This window comes from Rhincodon typus, unplaced genomic scaffold (genome assembly GCF_021869965.1).
Source record: "Rhincodon typus isolate 14 unplaced genomic scaffold, sRhiTyp1.1 hic_rhity00002781, whole genome shotgun sequence".
NCBI classification, from domain to species: Eukaryota; Metazoa; Chordata; class Chondrichthyes; order Orectolobiformes; family Rhincodontidae; genus Rhincodon; species Rhincodon typus.
The window spans coordinates 9,166-24,057 of NW_025968419.1; the positions used below are offsets into that span (position 1 = coordinate 9,166).

Genomic DNA, 14,892 nt, shown 5'->3' on the forward strand with positions numbered 1-14,892 from the left:
CTCCCTCAGCACCGACTCTCTGAAGGTGCAGCGCTCTCTTTGTGCTGACCCTCCAACAATGCAGGGCTCCCTCAATACTGACTCTCCAACACTACACCATTCTCTCAATCCCAATCCTCAAGTGCCCAGTGCTCCCTCAGAGCAGAACATTTTATCTGTGGGCACATTTGAGCAGAGGATTGTTAGCTTGGCCATGAAGTGGTGGTATAACTGATTGCTGCTGGGCACATCACTGAGCTACTGTTTTTTTAAGCTCGTGCAGGCAGAGTAAAAGCCCCATAATACAGAAACTAAAATTCCGAGTATTCTAAATGCTTCGTAAAACAAAAGGTCCAGCCATGCAGGTTAATCCTTCAGGAAGTTACTTACTTTGGTGAGATGATGCACGATCATGGGAATGAGTCCAGCATCTATGACCGATTGCACTTGCTGCTGGTTTCCAGCTGTGACATTTGAAAGAAACCATACTGCTTCCTGCACACAACATTAGCACAGGTCAGGTCACATTGCCAGAATGATTTATTGATAGTAAATAAATCAGAAATTGAAATAGAACCATAGAATTTTACAGTACAGAAGGAGGCCATTCGACCTATCATGTCTGTACCAGCTCCCAAAAGAGCTACCCAGCTAGTCCCATTCTCCCACCCTATCACCGTAGCCCTCTAAGTTAATCACTTTCAAATAAATATCCAGCACTCTTTTGAAACCTCCTGTGGAATTCCTCTGCCACTCTCCCAGGGAGCGCATTCCAAATCCTAGCAACTCTCTGCGTAAAGAAGTTTCTGTTCATCTCACTCCTGGTTGTCTTGTTGACAATATTGAAATTGAGATCCCCAATTAATGACATATCAACTAGTGGCAGCAGATTATGTCTGAGCAATGCCCTGCTGACTGTAGCAAAATCTCTCGAATTTTATATTTATATTGTACTTTAGATTTCATTCCCCTTGTATATTAATAAACCCAAAGATCCCATATGCCTTCTTAACAACTGTTTCAATTTCTGGTAACCTTCAGAGAATCATGTATGAGAACCCCAATGTCCCTCTGCTTCTGTACTCCCCTTAAAGTTGTATCATTGAGCCTGTATTGTCTCTTCAAGTTTCTTCTACCAAAATGAATTACCTCACATTATCTCACAAATGGTGACTTTGTCTTCATTTTAGAGCAAAACAAACTGTTGACCAAATATTTAGTACTAACTCTGAATTGGGTCAGGTACTTTCAACCAGTTTAACATCAGAGCTGTTTAAACAGCATCAGAGAAATGGAGGGAGAGAAATCCACCTGAGTTCCTACTTGCAATCCAAAAACTCCAGCTGGAAAGTAAATGAGTCCTAATAATTAATAAGAATTGGATCAGACTCTGCAGAAATTCTCTGTCATAAAATCACCAGCAAGTCCCGGGGGTGGTGGCACGGGGCAAGGTTGTGCATCAGACCCAAAGGGACAGAGTGTGGGCACATGGGCAGGTCCTGGGGGCCGGGGAGGGCATGAAGCGGCCAGTCTGGGGGGCTGGAGATGTGGAACATCAGAAGCTATCAGTGCATCTACAAAATAACTTGTAGTGTGTTACCTTATTGATCTTTTCCTTTGGGTGAGTGAGGAGGTTTGGGAAGTGGGAGAGTACATCACAATTCAATATGATCTGCGTCTGCTCATCAGTGCCAGTTACGATATTACCCACAGCTCTCAGTGCAGCTGTCTGTGTAAAAAAGAGATACAAACATTTCACACATATCAAACTGTACTGCGCACCAAAATTATTACATTGTGTGTCACAGATTAAGAACCTTAGCGATAAGAACATTAGAATTGGAAAGAGGAGGTTGTTTGGTCCCTTTAGCCTGCTCTGCTCTTCAGTGAAATCATGTCAGCTCTAATTGTGTGCTCAACTCCACATTCTCATCTACCACCACTAACATGTGATTCTCTTGTTGATCAAGAATCAACCTAGTGCTGCCTTAAAAATATTCAATCACTGTCTGGCGATGAGTCCTGCAGGCTCAAAACCCTCAGAGAAAATGTTTCTCCACATCTCCATCTTAAATAAGACAACTTTTAAACTAGTTCCAGTCATTCCCACAAGAGGAAACTCCTTTCATCATCAACTCTGTCAAGTCAAGTCAGGATCTTATATGTTTTAATAAAATCATCTCTCATTCTTTTAATACATATAAGCCCAGCGTCCAGTCTTTCCTCATAAGGTAAGCCCTGCTCCAACTCAGTCATCCGTTGAATGAAGCTTCTATGAACTCCTTCCAAAAGTCTTATCCTTAATGTAAGGAGGCCGAAACCAGACACAGTACTCCAGATGCAGTCTGAATAATGCCCTGCTGACTGTAGCAAAACCTCTCAACTTTTACATTTATATTGTATTTTAGATTTCATTCCCCTTGTTACAAAGAACAATAGTTAATTTGCCTTTATTACGATTCAAGCTGATGGTAATGCTAAGAACATACAAGCATGCTAACAGAAGAACAAGAATAAGCCACTCGGTCCTTCGAGCCTGCTCCCCAATCAATATATCAGATTAGATCTTTCTCTGTAGCTGTAACACCACGTTCTTCATTCTGTTCTATTACCCTTGATGTACTTATGTAACATATGATTTGTCTGGCTAGCACACAATACAATACTTTTCACTGTATCTTGTACATGTGACAATAATAAATCAAATCAAATTAAAAGCTTTTTGTTTTCAAATGCTACGTTGAATTCAATCATGTTATGATCACTACTTCATATACATTCATGCACAATTAGGTTACTAATTAAATCCACTCACTACTCATCACTAAATCTAATATTGCTGGTCCCTTGTTGCATCCAGAACATATTGCTGGAGGAAACTATCCCAGTCACAATTCAGAATTCTCTACCTTTCTGACAGGTGCTTGTCTGCCTCTCCCAATCTATTATCTTTGCCATTTTCCCTGTGTCCAGTAAACTTTATAGCCTGGTATATTTGGTTCTCAGTACCGACCATCCTGCAGCCATATCCCAGTAGTGGCTACTATATCATAATCTCCAATTTGAATTTGGGCCTGCAGCTCATTTAATTTATTTGTTACACGGAGTGCATTTGTACGTAGAACTCTTATTCAGACCAGTACACTCAAACCTGTCCCTCAGCATTGATGCTTTATTCACTTGTTCAATTTCTCTCTATTCCGATTTAATCAATACATTTCTTATAGTTTTGCCATTACCGCTGCACCTGAAGTAGGATTCCTGATTGTTTCTCACAAAGGGTCACCAATCTCTGAAAATTCACTGCCCCAAAGGGCAATGGACTTTGAGTAAATTTGTGGCGACAGATATTTAGAGTCACAGAGTCATGGAGACGTACAGCACAGAAACAGACCCTTCCGTCCAACTCATCCATAACAACCAGATATCCTAAATTAATCTAGTCCCATTTGCCAACATTTGGCCCATATCCCTCTAAATTCTTCCAGTTCATATACCCACCCAGATGCCTTTTAAATGTTGTAATCGTACCAGACTCCACCACTTCCTCTGGCAGGTCATTCCATACACGCATCACCCTCTGTGTGAAAATGTTGCCCCTTAGGTTCCTTTTAAATCTTTCCCCTGTCATCTTAAACCTATGCCCTCTAGTTTTGGATTCCCCCACTCTAGGGAAAAGACCTTGGCTATTCACCCTATCCATGTCCCTCAGGATTTTATACAGCTCTATAAGGTCACCCCTCAGCCTCCAATGCTCCAAGGAAAATAGCCCCAGCCTATAGTTCAAACCCTCCAAACCTGCCAACATCCCGGTAAATCTTTTCAGCACCCTTTCAAGTTTAACAACAGTTTTCCTATAGCAAGGAGACCAGAACTGAACGCAATATTGCAAAAATGGCCTAACCAATGTCCTGTACAGCTGCAACATGACCTCCCAACTCCTATACTCAATGCACTGACCAATACAGGCAAGCATACCAAACGCTTTCTTCACTACCCTGTTTACCACTTTCAAGGAACTAGGAACCTGCACTCCAAGGTCTCTTTGGCTGGCAATACTTCCCAGGACCTTGCCATTAAGCATAAATGTAGTATTTCAATTTATCTAAATTAAACTCCATCTGCCACTCCTCGGTCCATTGGCTCATCCAATCAGGGTCCCATTGTACACGAGGTAACTTTCTTCGCTGTCCACTACGCCAACAATTTTGGTATCATGTGCAAATTTACTAACCATTCTTCCTATATCAGATTCAAATCATTTATATAAATGACAAAAAGCAGTGTACCCAGAACCAGTTGAAGGGTTATGGGCAGCAGGCAAGAAAGTAAAGGCCAAGATGAGATCAGCCTTAACTGTATTAAATAGCAGAGCCAGTTCGAGGGGCTGAAATGCCTACTCCTGCCCCTAGTTCTTATGTTATAACTGAGCGTGATTTGGACAAGCTGAGTAATTGGGTAAATGCTTGGCAGATACATGTGCAATGTGCAGCAAAAACAGGAAGGGAGATTATTATATAAGTGAATGTGCAACAAGACCTCGATGTCCTCATACACTCGTCACTGAAGTAAGCATGCAGGTGCTGTAGGCGATCAAGAAGGCAAATGGTATGTTGGCCTTCATATTGAGGATTCACGTACAGGAGCAGGGATGTTTCACTGCAATTATACAGGGTCTTGGTGAGACCACACCAAGAGTACTGTGTGCAGTTCTGGTCTCTTTATCTGAGGAAGTATGTTCTTGCTATAGAGGGAATGCAGTAAAGGTTTACCAGACTGGGTCCTGGGAAGTCGGGACAGATGTCTGAGGAGAGGTTGAATCGGTTAGCATTATATTTGCTGGAGTTCAGAAGCATAAGGAGGAATCTCATAGAAACCTACAAAATTCTAACAGGACTAGACACCGTAGATGCAGGAAGGATGTACCCGATGGTGTGAGAGTCCAGAGCCAGAGGTCACTGTCTAAGGATATGGGGTAAACAATTTACAACTGACATAAGGAGAAATCTTTTCACCCAGACAGTGGTGAGCCTACGGAATTTGCTACCACAGAAAGCAGTTAGGGGCAAAACACTATGATTTCAAGAAGCAGGTGGATATAGCACCTCTGGCTAAAGGGATCAAAAACTATGAGGGAAAAGCAGGATCAGGCTACTGAGTTGGATGAACATCCATGATCTCAATGAATGGTGGAGCAGGCTTAAAGGGCTGAATGGCCTACTCTTGCTTCTATCTTCTATGTTTCTATGATTAGTCCTAGGCCTCCAATTATTTGCTGTATATATTAATGATTTGGACGAGGGAAAAGAATGTAAAGTATCCAATTTGCTGCTGATACGCTGTGATGAGGGCATAACAAATCTGCAGGGGCTTGACTGAGTGGGGAAGAACTTGGCAAATGGAGTTTGATGTAGGAAAGTGTGAGGTGTTGCACTTTGATAGGAAGAATCAAAGATCGACTTATTAAAATAAAAAGATACTCTAAGAAAGGTGCAATACAGAGGAATTTGGGTGTTTTTTTGTATGAAACATGAAAAGTTAGCATGCAGGTGCTACAAGTATCTTAGAAGGCAATATAGAGGTAAGGTGTATAGCCCTTAATTGCTAGAAAACATGGCTTACAAAAAGACTATGGAGGCCTCTTTGCTGTTGACACCTAGCAACCCTTTCTGTAATTAGTTTTCTGATGGCAGTGATGTAAATGGTCAAAAAATTACACGGCACCAGGTTATAGTCCAAAAGGTTTATTTGAAGACATAAGCTTTCAGAGTCTCGTTCCTTCTTCAGGTGTCTTCATATAAACCTGTAGAACCACAACCCGGTGTTGTGAGAGTTTTGACTTTGTCCACCCTAGTTCAACACCAGCACCTCCACGTGATGTAAATAGTAAGGAAGAAAACAACAGGAGGTGCAAGTATCTCTCCTTTTCTCAGAGAAATTTCTTAGGAATCTGACAAAGTTCCAAAAATAGGTATTTCTGTTTATGTAATAAATCATGAGAAGCTGAACGGTGGCCACTTTCCAAAGACACGGATCAGCTTGATTTCAATCTGAACTGAAGATCTCCAGCAGTCTACTGTTGTCAGCAATTCAATCAGTCTGTCACAGAGACAGAGAAAGAACGAGAAAAATGACTGACAGAATGAGTGAGAGAACGAACTGACAGGCAAGGAAGTGGTGTTAAGGCCCCTAACAGATTAGCCATGACATTACTGAATGGAATGGCACAGCTGGTGTGAGGGGCTGAATGGTCTACTCCTGCCCCGATTTCTTATGGCAATCACTGTGCAGTCTGTACAAAGTACTAATCTCACTAGCTATTACTGCACTAGTTTGTATAAAGTACTAATTGCAATGATCCATGATTCTAGCTAATAGGAGGCCTTGGTTAGTTTTTCACTGCGTACCTGAACTTTGACTTCTTGGCAGCTGAGAAGTGGAATTAGATGAGGTACAACACCAGAATCTATCACCATCTGAATTTGTTCATTTCCTCCATCTGTCAAATAGGAGAGGGCCCACACTGTGTCAACTAGAATCTGAGGAAACAAATAGTCGTTTAGGTAAGCAAGTACACATTCTATGTCTTCATTTACAAACAAAGAATGAACTTTCCAAATACTTACATTCGTGTCACTGTGTTGTATTAATACACTCAAAGCTGGTAGCAACTGCAAAACAAAAAGAGTCCTTGTCACATATTATTCATCCAGGAAATCATCAGCCAGTTTATTTGCTAAAAAACTCTACTTCTAATGTAAATTCAGCTGTTTCATTGCTAGATTGTTTTACAACTTAGTGTGGAAGAAAAATCCCAATCGCAACAAAGGTTTTGCAAAGGCTGTGCACACATTTTGATATCATCTGCTTATTATTTCATAATATGCTAAATTACTCCATTTCCTTATTTCAGAAAGAGAAACACTCTCCATATAACTCAATTGTTTCATTTCCATTAATAGTAGCAAGATGGTAAGAGGAAGAGTTTTGAGACTTTATGAAAATCACCATTTTTATGATCTTGTTACAAATCACTATTTCCAGGGCCCTGATCCCGTTGCTTCGGACCAGTATATATAGACTAAATTTTCATTTGATAGTAGAGGACTTGAGTAATGCTGAAAAAAGAGCATGGTTTGTTGAAGTTTTTCATCTTTCTTTTTAGGACAATTTGCATGAAACACTAATATAAAAATAAACAACTTTTTTATCTGCAGGAGGAGAGTGCTGATTAGTTAGTAACTGAACTCTTCAGACATGGGAAGGCAATGGCCGAGAGGAATTATCACTGTACTATTAATCCAGAAACTCAGCTAATATTCTGGGGATAGTAGGAACTGCAGATGCTGGAGAATCTGAGCTAACAGGGTGTAGAGCTGGATGAACACATCAGGCCAAGCAGCATCATAGGAGCAGGAAGGCTGACGTTTCGAGCCTAGACCCTTCTTCAGCCCCTTTTCTGAAGAAGGGTCTAGGCCCGAAACGTCAGCCTTCCTGCTCCTCTGATGCTGCTTGGCCTGCTGTGTTCATCCAGCTCTACACCTTGTTATCTCTAATATTCTGGGGACTCGAGTTTGAATCCCCCCACAGCAGACAGTGGAATTTGAATTCAATAAAAAGAGACTCTGGAATTGAGAATCTACTGATGGCCATGACATCATTGTTGATTGTTGGAAAAACCCTTTTGGTCCTCAAATGTCCTTCAGAGAAAGAAATCTGCCATCCTCACCTGGTCTGGCCTACATGTGACTCCAGATACACAGAAATATGATTGACTCTCAACTGCCCTCTGAAATGGCCTAGCAAGCCATTCAGTTCTACCAATCACTACAAAGTCTCAAAAAAAATGAAACTGAATGGATCACCTGGCATCGACCTACGCACTAGAAAAGACAATGGCACAAACAGCCCTGTAGACCCTACAAAAGTTCTTTTTATTAACATGTGGGGGCTAATGAGAATAACCCCCATCGTGTTGTGATGCACTAATATCGTGCTAAATGGGACAGACTTCTAACAGATCTAGCAGACTGGGCATCCATGAGGCATTGTTAGCCATCAACAGCAGCAGAGTTGTACTTCAGCACAATCTGTAACCTCATAGCTCAGCATATTCACCACTCAACCATTACCATCAAGCCAGAGGATCAATCCTGGTTCAATGGAGAGTGCAGAAGGGTGTGCCATCAACAGCACCTGGCATACCTGAAGATGAAGTGTCAACCTGGACTACTTGCATGTCAAACAGCATAAGCAGCAAATGATAGACAGAAACAGAAGTTGCTGGAAAAGCTCAGCAGGTCTGGCAGCAACCGTGAAGAAAAAAATCAGAGGTAATGTTTTGGGTCCAGTGACTCTTCCTCAGAATGGCATACCCTCTACTCAATGTTCCGAGGGTCACTGGACCCGAAATGTTAACTCTGATTTTTCTTCACAGATGCTGCCAGACCTACTGAGCATTTCCAGCAACTTACGTTTTTGTTGCGAATTTACAGCATCCGCAGTTCTTTCAGTTTTTAAATGATAGACAGAGCTAAGCAATCCCACAACCAAAGGATTAGATCTAAGGTCTGCAGGCCTGCCACATCCAGTCGTGAATGGTGGTGGACAATTAAACAACTCACTGGAGGAGAAGGCTCCACCAATATCCCCATCCTCAATGATGGAAGAGCCCAGCACATCAGAGCAAACGATAAGGCTGAAGCATTCACAGCAATCTTCAGCCAGAAGTGCCGAGTGGTTGATCCATCTCGTCCTCCTCCAGCCGTTCCCAGCATTAGATACCAGTCTTCAGTCAATTCAGTTCACTCCAGTGGCTGAATTCATAGCTGAATTCCAGAGGTGAGGTGAGAGTTACAGCCCTAGAAATCAAGATTGCATTCAACCAAGTATGACAACTAGGAGCCCTAACAAAACTGGAATCAGTGCATATCGGGGGCAAACTCCCCGGTGGTTGGAGTCATATCTGACACAGAGGAGGATGGTTGTGGTTGTTGGAGGTCAGTCATCTCAGCTCTAGAACATCTCTGCAGGAGTTCCTCAGGGTAGTGCTCTAGGCCCAACCATCTTCCGTTGCTTCAGCAATGACCTTCCCTCCATCATAAGGTCAGAAATGGGGATGTTTGACAATGATTGCACAATGTTCGGCACCATTTGTGACTTCTCAGATACTAAAGCAGTCCACATTCAAATGCAAAAGATCTGGACAAAATCCAGGCTTGGGCTGACAAGTGGCAAGTAACATTGGTGCCACACAAGTTTCAGGCTATGACCATCACCAATAACAGACAATCTAACCGCCGCCCCTTGATATTCGCTGGTGTTACCATCACTGAATCCCCCACTATCAACATCCTTGGGGTTATCATTAACCAGAAATTCAACTGGACTTGCCACAAACACGGTGGCTACAGGTCAGAGACTAAGAATACTACAGTAACTCACCTCCTGATTCCCTAAAGACTGTCTGCCATCCACAAGGCGCAAGTCAGGAGTGTGATGGAATACTCCTCACTTTCCTGGATGCATGCAGCCCCAACAACACTCAAGAAGCTTGACATCATCCAAGACAAAGCAGCCCAATTGATTGGCACTACATCCACAAACATCCCACTCCCTCCCCCATCGACACTCAGTAGCAGCAGTGTACCACCTTCAAATTCCCCTACAAGCCACTCACCATCTTCACTTGTAAATATATCGCCATTCCTTTACTGTTGCTGGGTCAAAATCCTGGAATTCGCTCCCTAATGGCATTGTGGGTCAATCTACAGCAGGTAGACTGCAGTGGTTCAACAAGGCAGCTCACTATCACCTTCTCAAGGGCAACTGGGGATGGGTAATAAATACTGGCCAGCCAGCGATGCTCACATCCCACAAATGAATAAAAAAACAAATGGTAGAGATGCATGGATAATGTACAGTTAAATGATAACTGAAATTTAACTGCATAGCTTTGTTTAAATTTAAACCAGGCAGGTTAATTCTGATTTGTTAAGATGGATGCATCCTGGGATATTAAAGAGAGTAGCCACAGAGATAGTGAACAATCTGGTAGTAAACTGATAAGGGCTGAGGTGTGGCAGATGGAGTTGAATTTAGATAAATGCGAGATGTGGCATTTTGGTGATGCAAACAAGGACAGGACTTATACAATTAATGGCAGGGACCTGGGTAGTATTGTAGAACAGAGATACCCCGGTGTTCAGGTACATAATTCTTTAAAATTTGCGTCATAGGTAGACAGGGTGGTTTAAAAGGCATGTAGCGCACTTGCCTTCATTTCTCAGACCTTAGAGTATAGGAGTTGGGACATCACGTTGAGATTGTATAGGACATTGGTGTGGCCTCTTCTGGAGTACCGTGTGCAGTTCTGGTCGCCTTGTTATAGGAAGGATATTATTAAACTGGAGAGGGTTCAGATAAGATTTGCCAGGATGTTGCCAGGAATGGAGGGTTTGAGATATAAAAAAATAGACTGGAAAAGCTGGGATATTTTTCATTGTAGTGTAGGAGGTTGAGGAGTGACCTTATTGTGATTTTAAAAATCATGAGGGGCATAGGTAAGTTGAATGACAAGAGGCCTTTCCCTAGGGTGGGGGAGTTCAAAACTAGGGGACATATTTTTAAGGTGAGAGGAGGAAGATTTAAAAAGGACATGAAGGGAAACTTTTTTACGCAGAGAGTGGTTCATGTGTGGAATGAACTGCCAGAGAAAGTGGTTATAACATTTAAAAAACATTTGGATAGGTACATTAATAGAAAGGTTAAGAGGAATACGGACCAAGCGCAGGCAGGTGGGACTAGTTTAGTTTTGGAACATGGTCAGTTTGGACTAGTTGGACCTAAGGGTCTGTTTCCATGCTGTATGACTCTATGACTCTATAACACCTTGTTTAAAGAGGGAAGGAGACAAAGAAACAGGACAGTCAGCGTAACGTTTGTTATTGGGAAAAATGTCAATCCATTATAAAGGATGTAATAACAGAGCATTCAGAAACACATAATATGATCAGAGTCAGTATGGTTTCATGAAGGGGCAATCATGCCTAACTAATTTACTGGAATTCAAGGACATAATAATTTGAATAGATAAAGGGAAAGCAGTGGATGTAATATAGTTGGATATTCAGATTTGAAAAGGTACCACACCGATAATAGCCCATGGTGTAGGAGGCAATGTGCCATGTTGAATTATATTAATAATTTGGATGCAGGGATAAAAAGTATGATAGCCAAATTTGCAGATGACATAAAAAAGACGGGAAAATAAGTTGATAAAATAAGAAATTGACAAATGGATATGAATACATTAGGAGAATGAGCCAAAATTTGGCAGATGAAGTTTAATGTGGATAAGTGTAGGGTTATCCATTTTGGTCACAGGAAAAAAGGCAAGTTATTATATAAATGGAGAGAAACTTCAAAGTAGCTCAGTGCAGAGGATGTGCCTGTCCTCATGCATGAATCAGTGTGCAGGTACATCAGATAATAAGAAAGACACATGGAATTTTGGCATATTGCTAAAGGAATAGAGTATAAAAGTAAGCAAGTGTTGCTGAATTTTCACAAGGCATTATTGAGACCACATCTAGAGTACTGTGTACAATTTTGATCCCCTTACTTGAGGAGAGATGTAGTTGTATTGGAGGCAGTGCAAAGGAGGTTCACTCTATTGATTCCAAAGATGAGGGGTTTGCCTTATGAAGACAGATTAAGCAGTTAAAGCCTATACTTTCTGGAGTTTAGAAGAATGAGAGGAGATCCAATGGAGGATGTTTAAGGGTTTAAAGAGAAATGACAGAGTAGACGTAGAAAGGATTTTTCCTCATATCAGGCAATCTAGAATGAGAGGTCATAGCTTTTGGATAAGGGGTAAAAGATTTAAAAAGGGTCATGAATCTGTGGAATTCACAACTAGAGTGTGGTGGATGCAGGGACATTGAATAAATTTAAGCAGGAGATAGACAGATTTTTAATTAGTAATGGGTTGAAGGGTTATGGAGATTGGGCAAGAAAGTTGAGATGAGATCGGCCATGATCGTATTAAATGGTGGAGCAGGCTTCAGTGCTGAATTTTCTACTCCTGCTTGTACTTTTATGCTCTTATTAGCGTGGATAAAGGCTTAACTAGCTAATAGAAGGCAAGAAAGTTGGGATAAGGCGGGCATTTTTAGGATGGCAACCTGTACCAAGTGGACTGCCACAGGGATCAGTGCTGAGGCCATAATTTTTTACAATATACCTTAATGACTTGGATGAGCAAAGTCAATGTACTATAGATGACACAAAAATAGGCGGGAAGGCAAGTGGTGGGGATGATACAAAGAGCCTGCAGAGGGATACAGACTGGTTAAGCAAGTGGGCAAAAATTTGGTAAATAATGTGGGGAAATGTGAAGTTATGCACTTTGACAAGTAGAGGAGTTGAATATTATTTAAATGGAGAAATATTGCAGAAAGCTACAGAACAGAGGGGTTTGGGAGTCCTTGTCCATGAATCACAAAAGCTGACATCTAAGTTCAACAGGTAATAGGGAAGGTGAATGGAATGTTAGCTTTTACTTCAAAGGGAATGGAGTATAACAGCTGTAATACTGTGGGTAGTTTAAGTCTCTTATGTAAGGAAAGATGTACTGGCACTGAAGGCATTCCATGGAAGGGTGGAGTATGGAGGGATTGTCTTATGAGGAGCAATTGTGCAGACTGGGCCTGTCCTCACTGGAATTTAGAATAACAAAAGGTGCCCTTATCAAAACATCTAAGATTCTTAGGGGACCTGACAGGGTAGATGTGGCAAGATTGTTTCCCCTTGTGGGAGATTCCAGGACCAGAGGGCATACTCCCAGAAGATGGGGTCACACATTTAAGATAGAGATGAGAAGGAATATCTTTTCTCAGAGAGTAACATATCTGTGTAAATCTTTACCACAGAGGGCTGTCAAGCTTGGGCTGTTAATGATATTCAAGACTGAGATACACAGATTTTTAATCAGTCATGGAATCAAGGGTTATAGGGAAAAGTCAGGAAAGTGGTGTTGAGTATTATCAGATCAGCCATGATCTCACTCAATGGCAGAGTAGACTCGATGAGCTGAATGGCCTATTTCTGCTGCATTATTTTATGTCCTCAGCAATGAATCAGAGAATGACTGTCACCTGTTTTGTTGACTGGAAATAGACGCAAAGTACAAGTTATTTCCGTCTGCAAATTTAAGATTGTCAGTCAGGCTGACAATTTGGCACACCTATAACTACTGGACGCTATGGAAAAACGAAGAATGGTGCAGGCCATTTGGCCCTTCAAGTCTACTTTACCATTCAATATGACCATGGCTGATCCTCTACCTCAATGCCATATTCCAGCTTTCTCCTCACGCCTCTTGACACCCTTAAAATTTAATCATATATCAAACTCTTTCTTGAATATATTCAGTGGCTTTGCCTCCACAGCCTTCTGCATATACTCATCGACCAGTGTTTTGGTCCAGTACTTTGCAGATAGAGAGAATGTGTAGACATGAAATTCCATTGTTTCAGTGTTTCAGCTGTCCAATATTAAGCAGAAGACAGGTAAGGAGCCAATACTTTTGTTTTGCAGTTCAAGGCTTTAATTATATCCAGTGCGTAGTTACAAAGAAATCATCAGCTACACACTGCCAGGTACAGCTGCTACATCACACTTTGGTCAGGGGTTCCTAGCGAATTTGTTGACTGCAGCTGGTAAACTATTTCACACAAGCACAGTATATACTGGCAGAGTTATTTTGCCACTGTACCAGAATCAGGTCTCTAATAGTTGCTATGCTAACAACCCAGCAGGAAAGGAAAATTGGAGTGACAAAGAAAATCTGCTACAAGAGTAATAACAAAAAACACAACATTAAGGTTTGATGGTGAAGTAATGCCTGTCTTTCCCAAGACAGGCAGCACAGCAGCAGGAGCTGGTGAATGAAACCTACCTCCTGAATGGTTTCTCCTGGTGGTGCTGGGTCTTTATTTCTGCACAGATTGACAATAACCCATGTGACATTCCTTAAGAAGCTGATTGGGATAGAAGGATTAATAAACGAGAGCAGGGGCTTTATCACTCCTAGACTGATGACGTAGTCTCTACACTGAGGTCCATCACCTGAACAGTGGGAAGATTTCAACATAGAGAAACAAGGGGTCAATATATTACTGATTCCTCTCACGTGCACACACACACACTGTCTCTCTCTCTCTCTCTCACACATACACACACTATACATACACACACATACAAAAAATACCTCCAAATTGCACCAGTACACATCACACCACTTTTGGTGTAAGCCATATTGAAGAGCTTGTAATACTCACTGTCATTAAGGAACAGCCAGGTCCTCAGTTACTTCCTGACTAAAATGAATTTTTCCAACTCTTATGAATCGACAAACAACAGTAAAAGAAAAGCTGGACAGATATGCCTACCATACAATTTCTACCCCCAATGCATGCAATTTCTGGGGTCAGAGCAAAAAGAGAAAAAAAATAAGGTTAATTCAGATAAGAAATACTCTGGGAAATTTATCTCCACTCCATGATAGTCCTTGCATAATCTCTAGTAGATGACAGAGACAGGAATACCTGTCATAGGTCTAGGAATAAACCATTCAACTTCTTAATCCTAGTCCACCATTCAATGAGATTATGGCTGGTTATCCATCTCAATGCCATTTTCTCTTACTATCACTTGATATCATCAGTCTCCAGAAATCTATCAATTTCTGCTTTTAACCTGCTCAATGACTGAGTCCCTACAGTTTTCTGGGTAAAGAATTCCAAAGTTTCCCTAGCCTCTGATTAGTGAAATTCCTCCTCATCTCAGTGTTATTGGCCTACACCTTCTTCTGAGAATATTTCCCCTGGTCTAGAGTCACCAGCCAGAGGA

The 14,892-nt window shown here is 41.5% G+C and overlaps 1 protein-coding gene across 1 annotated transcript in view; it reads right to left on the bottom strand.

Moving 5' to 3' along the window:
* The window catches only part of LOC109921677 (importin subunit alpha-4-like), a gene marked incomplete at its 3' end in the record, with an annotated part of 15,481 nt that extends 1,332 nt beyond the window's left edge, over positions 1 to 14,149 (bottom strand). The window contains exons 1-5 of the mRNA XM_048593402.1: positions 13,940 to 14,149; positions 6,606 to 6,650; positions 6,387 to 6,518; positions 1,580 to 1,708; positions 370 to 474 (exon numbers count right to left, since the gene is read on the bottom strand). Coding sequence (XP_048449359.1) covers positions 370 to 474; positions 1,580 to 1,708; positions 6,387 to 6,518; positions 6,606 to 6,650; positions 13,940 to 14,134 — 606 coding nt within the window. The remainder of the gene's footprint in view (positions 1 to 369; positions 475 to 1,579; positions 1,709 to 6,386; positions 6,519 to 6,605; positions 6,651 to 13,939) is intronic.
* Positions 14,150 to 14,892: the final 743 nt, after the last annotated feature.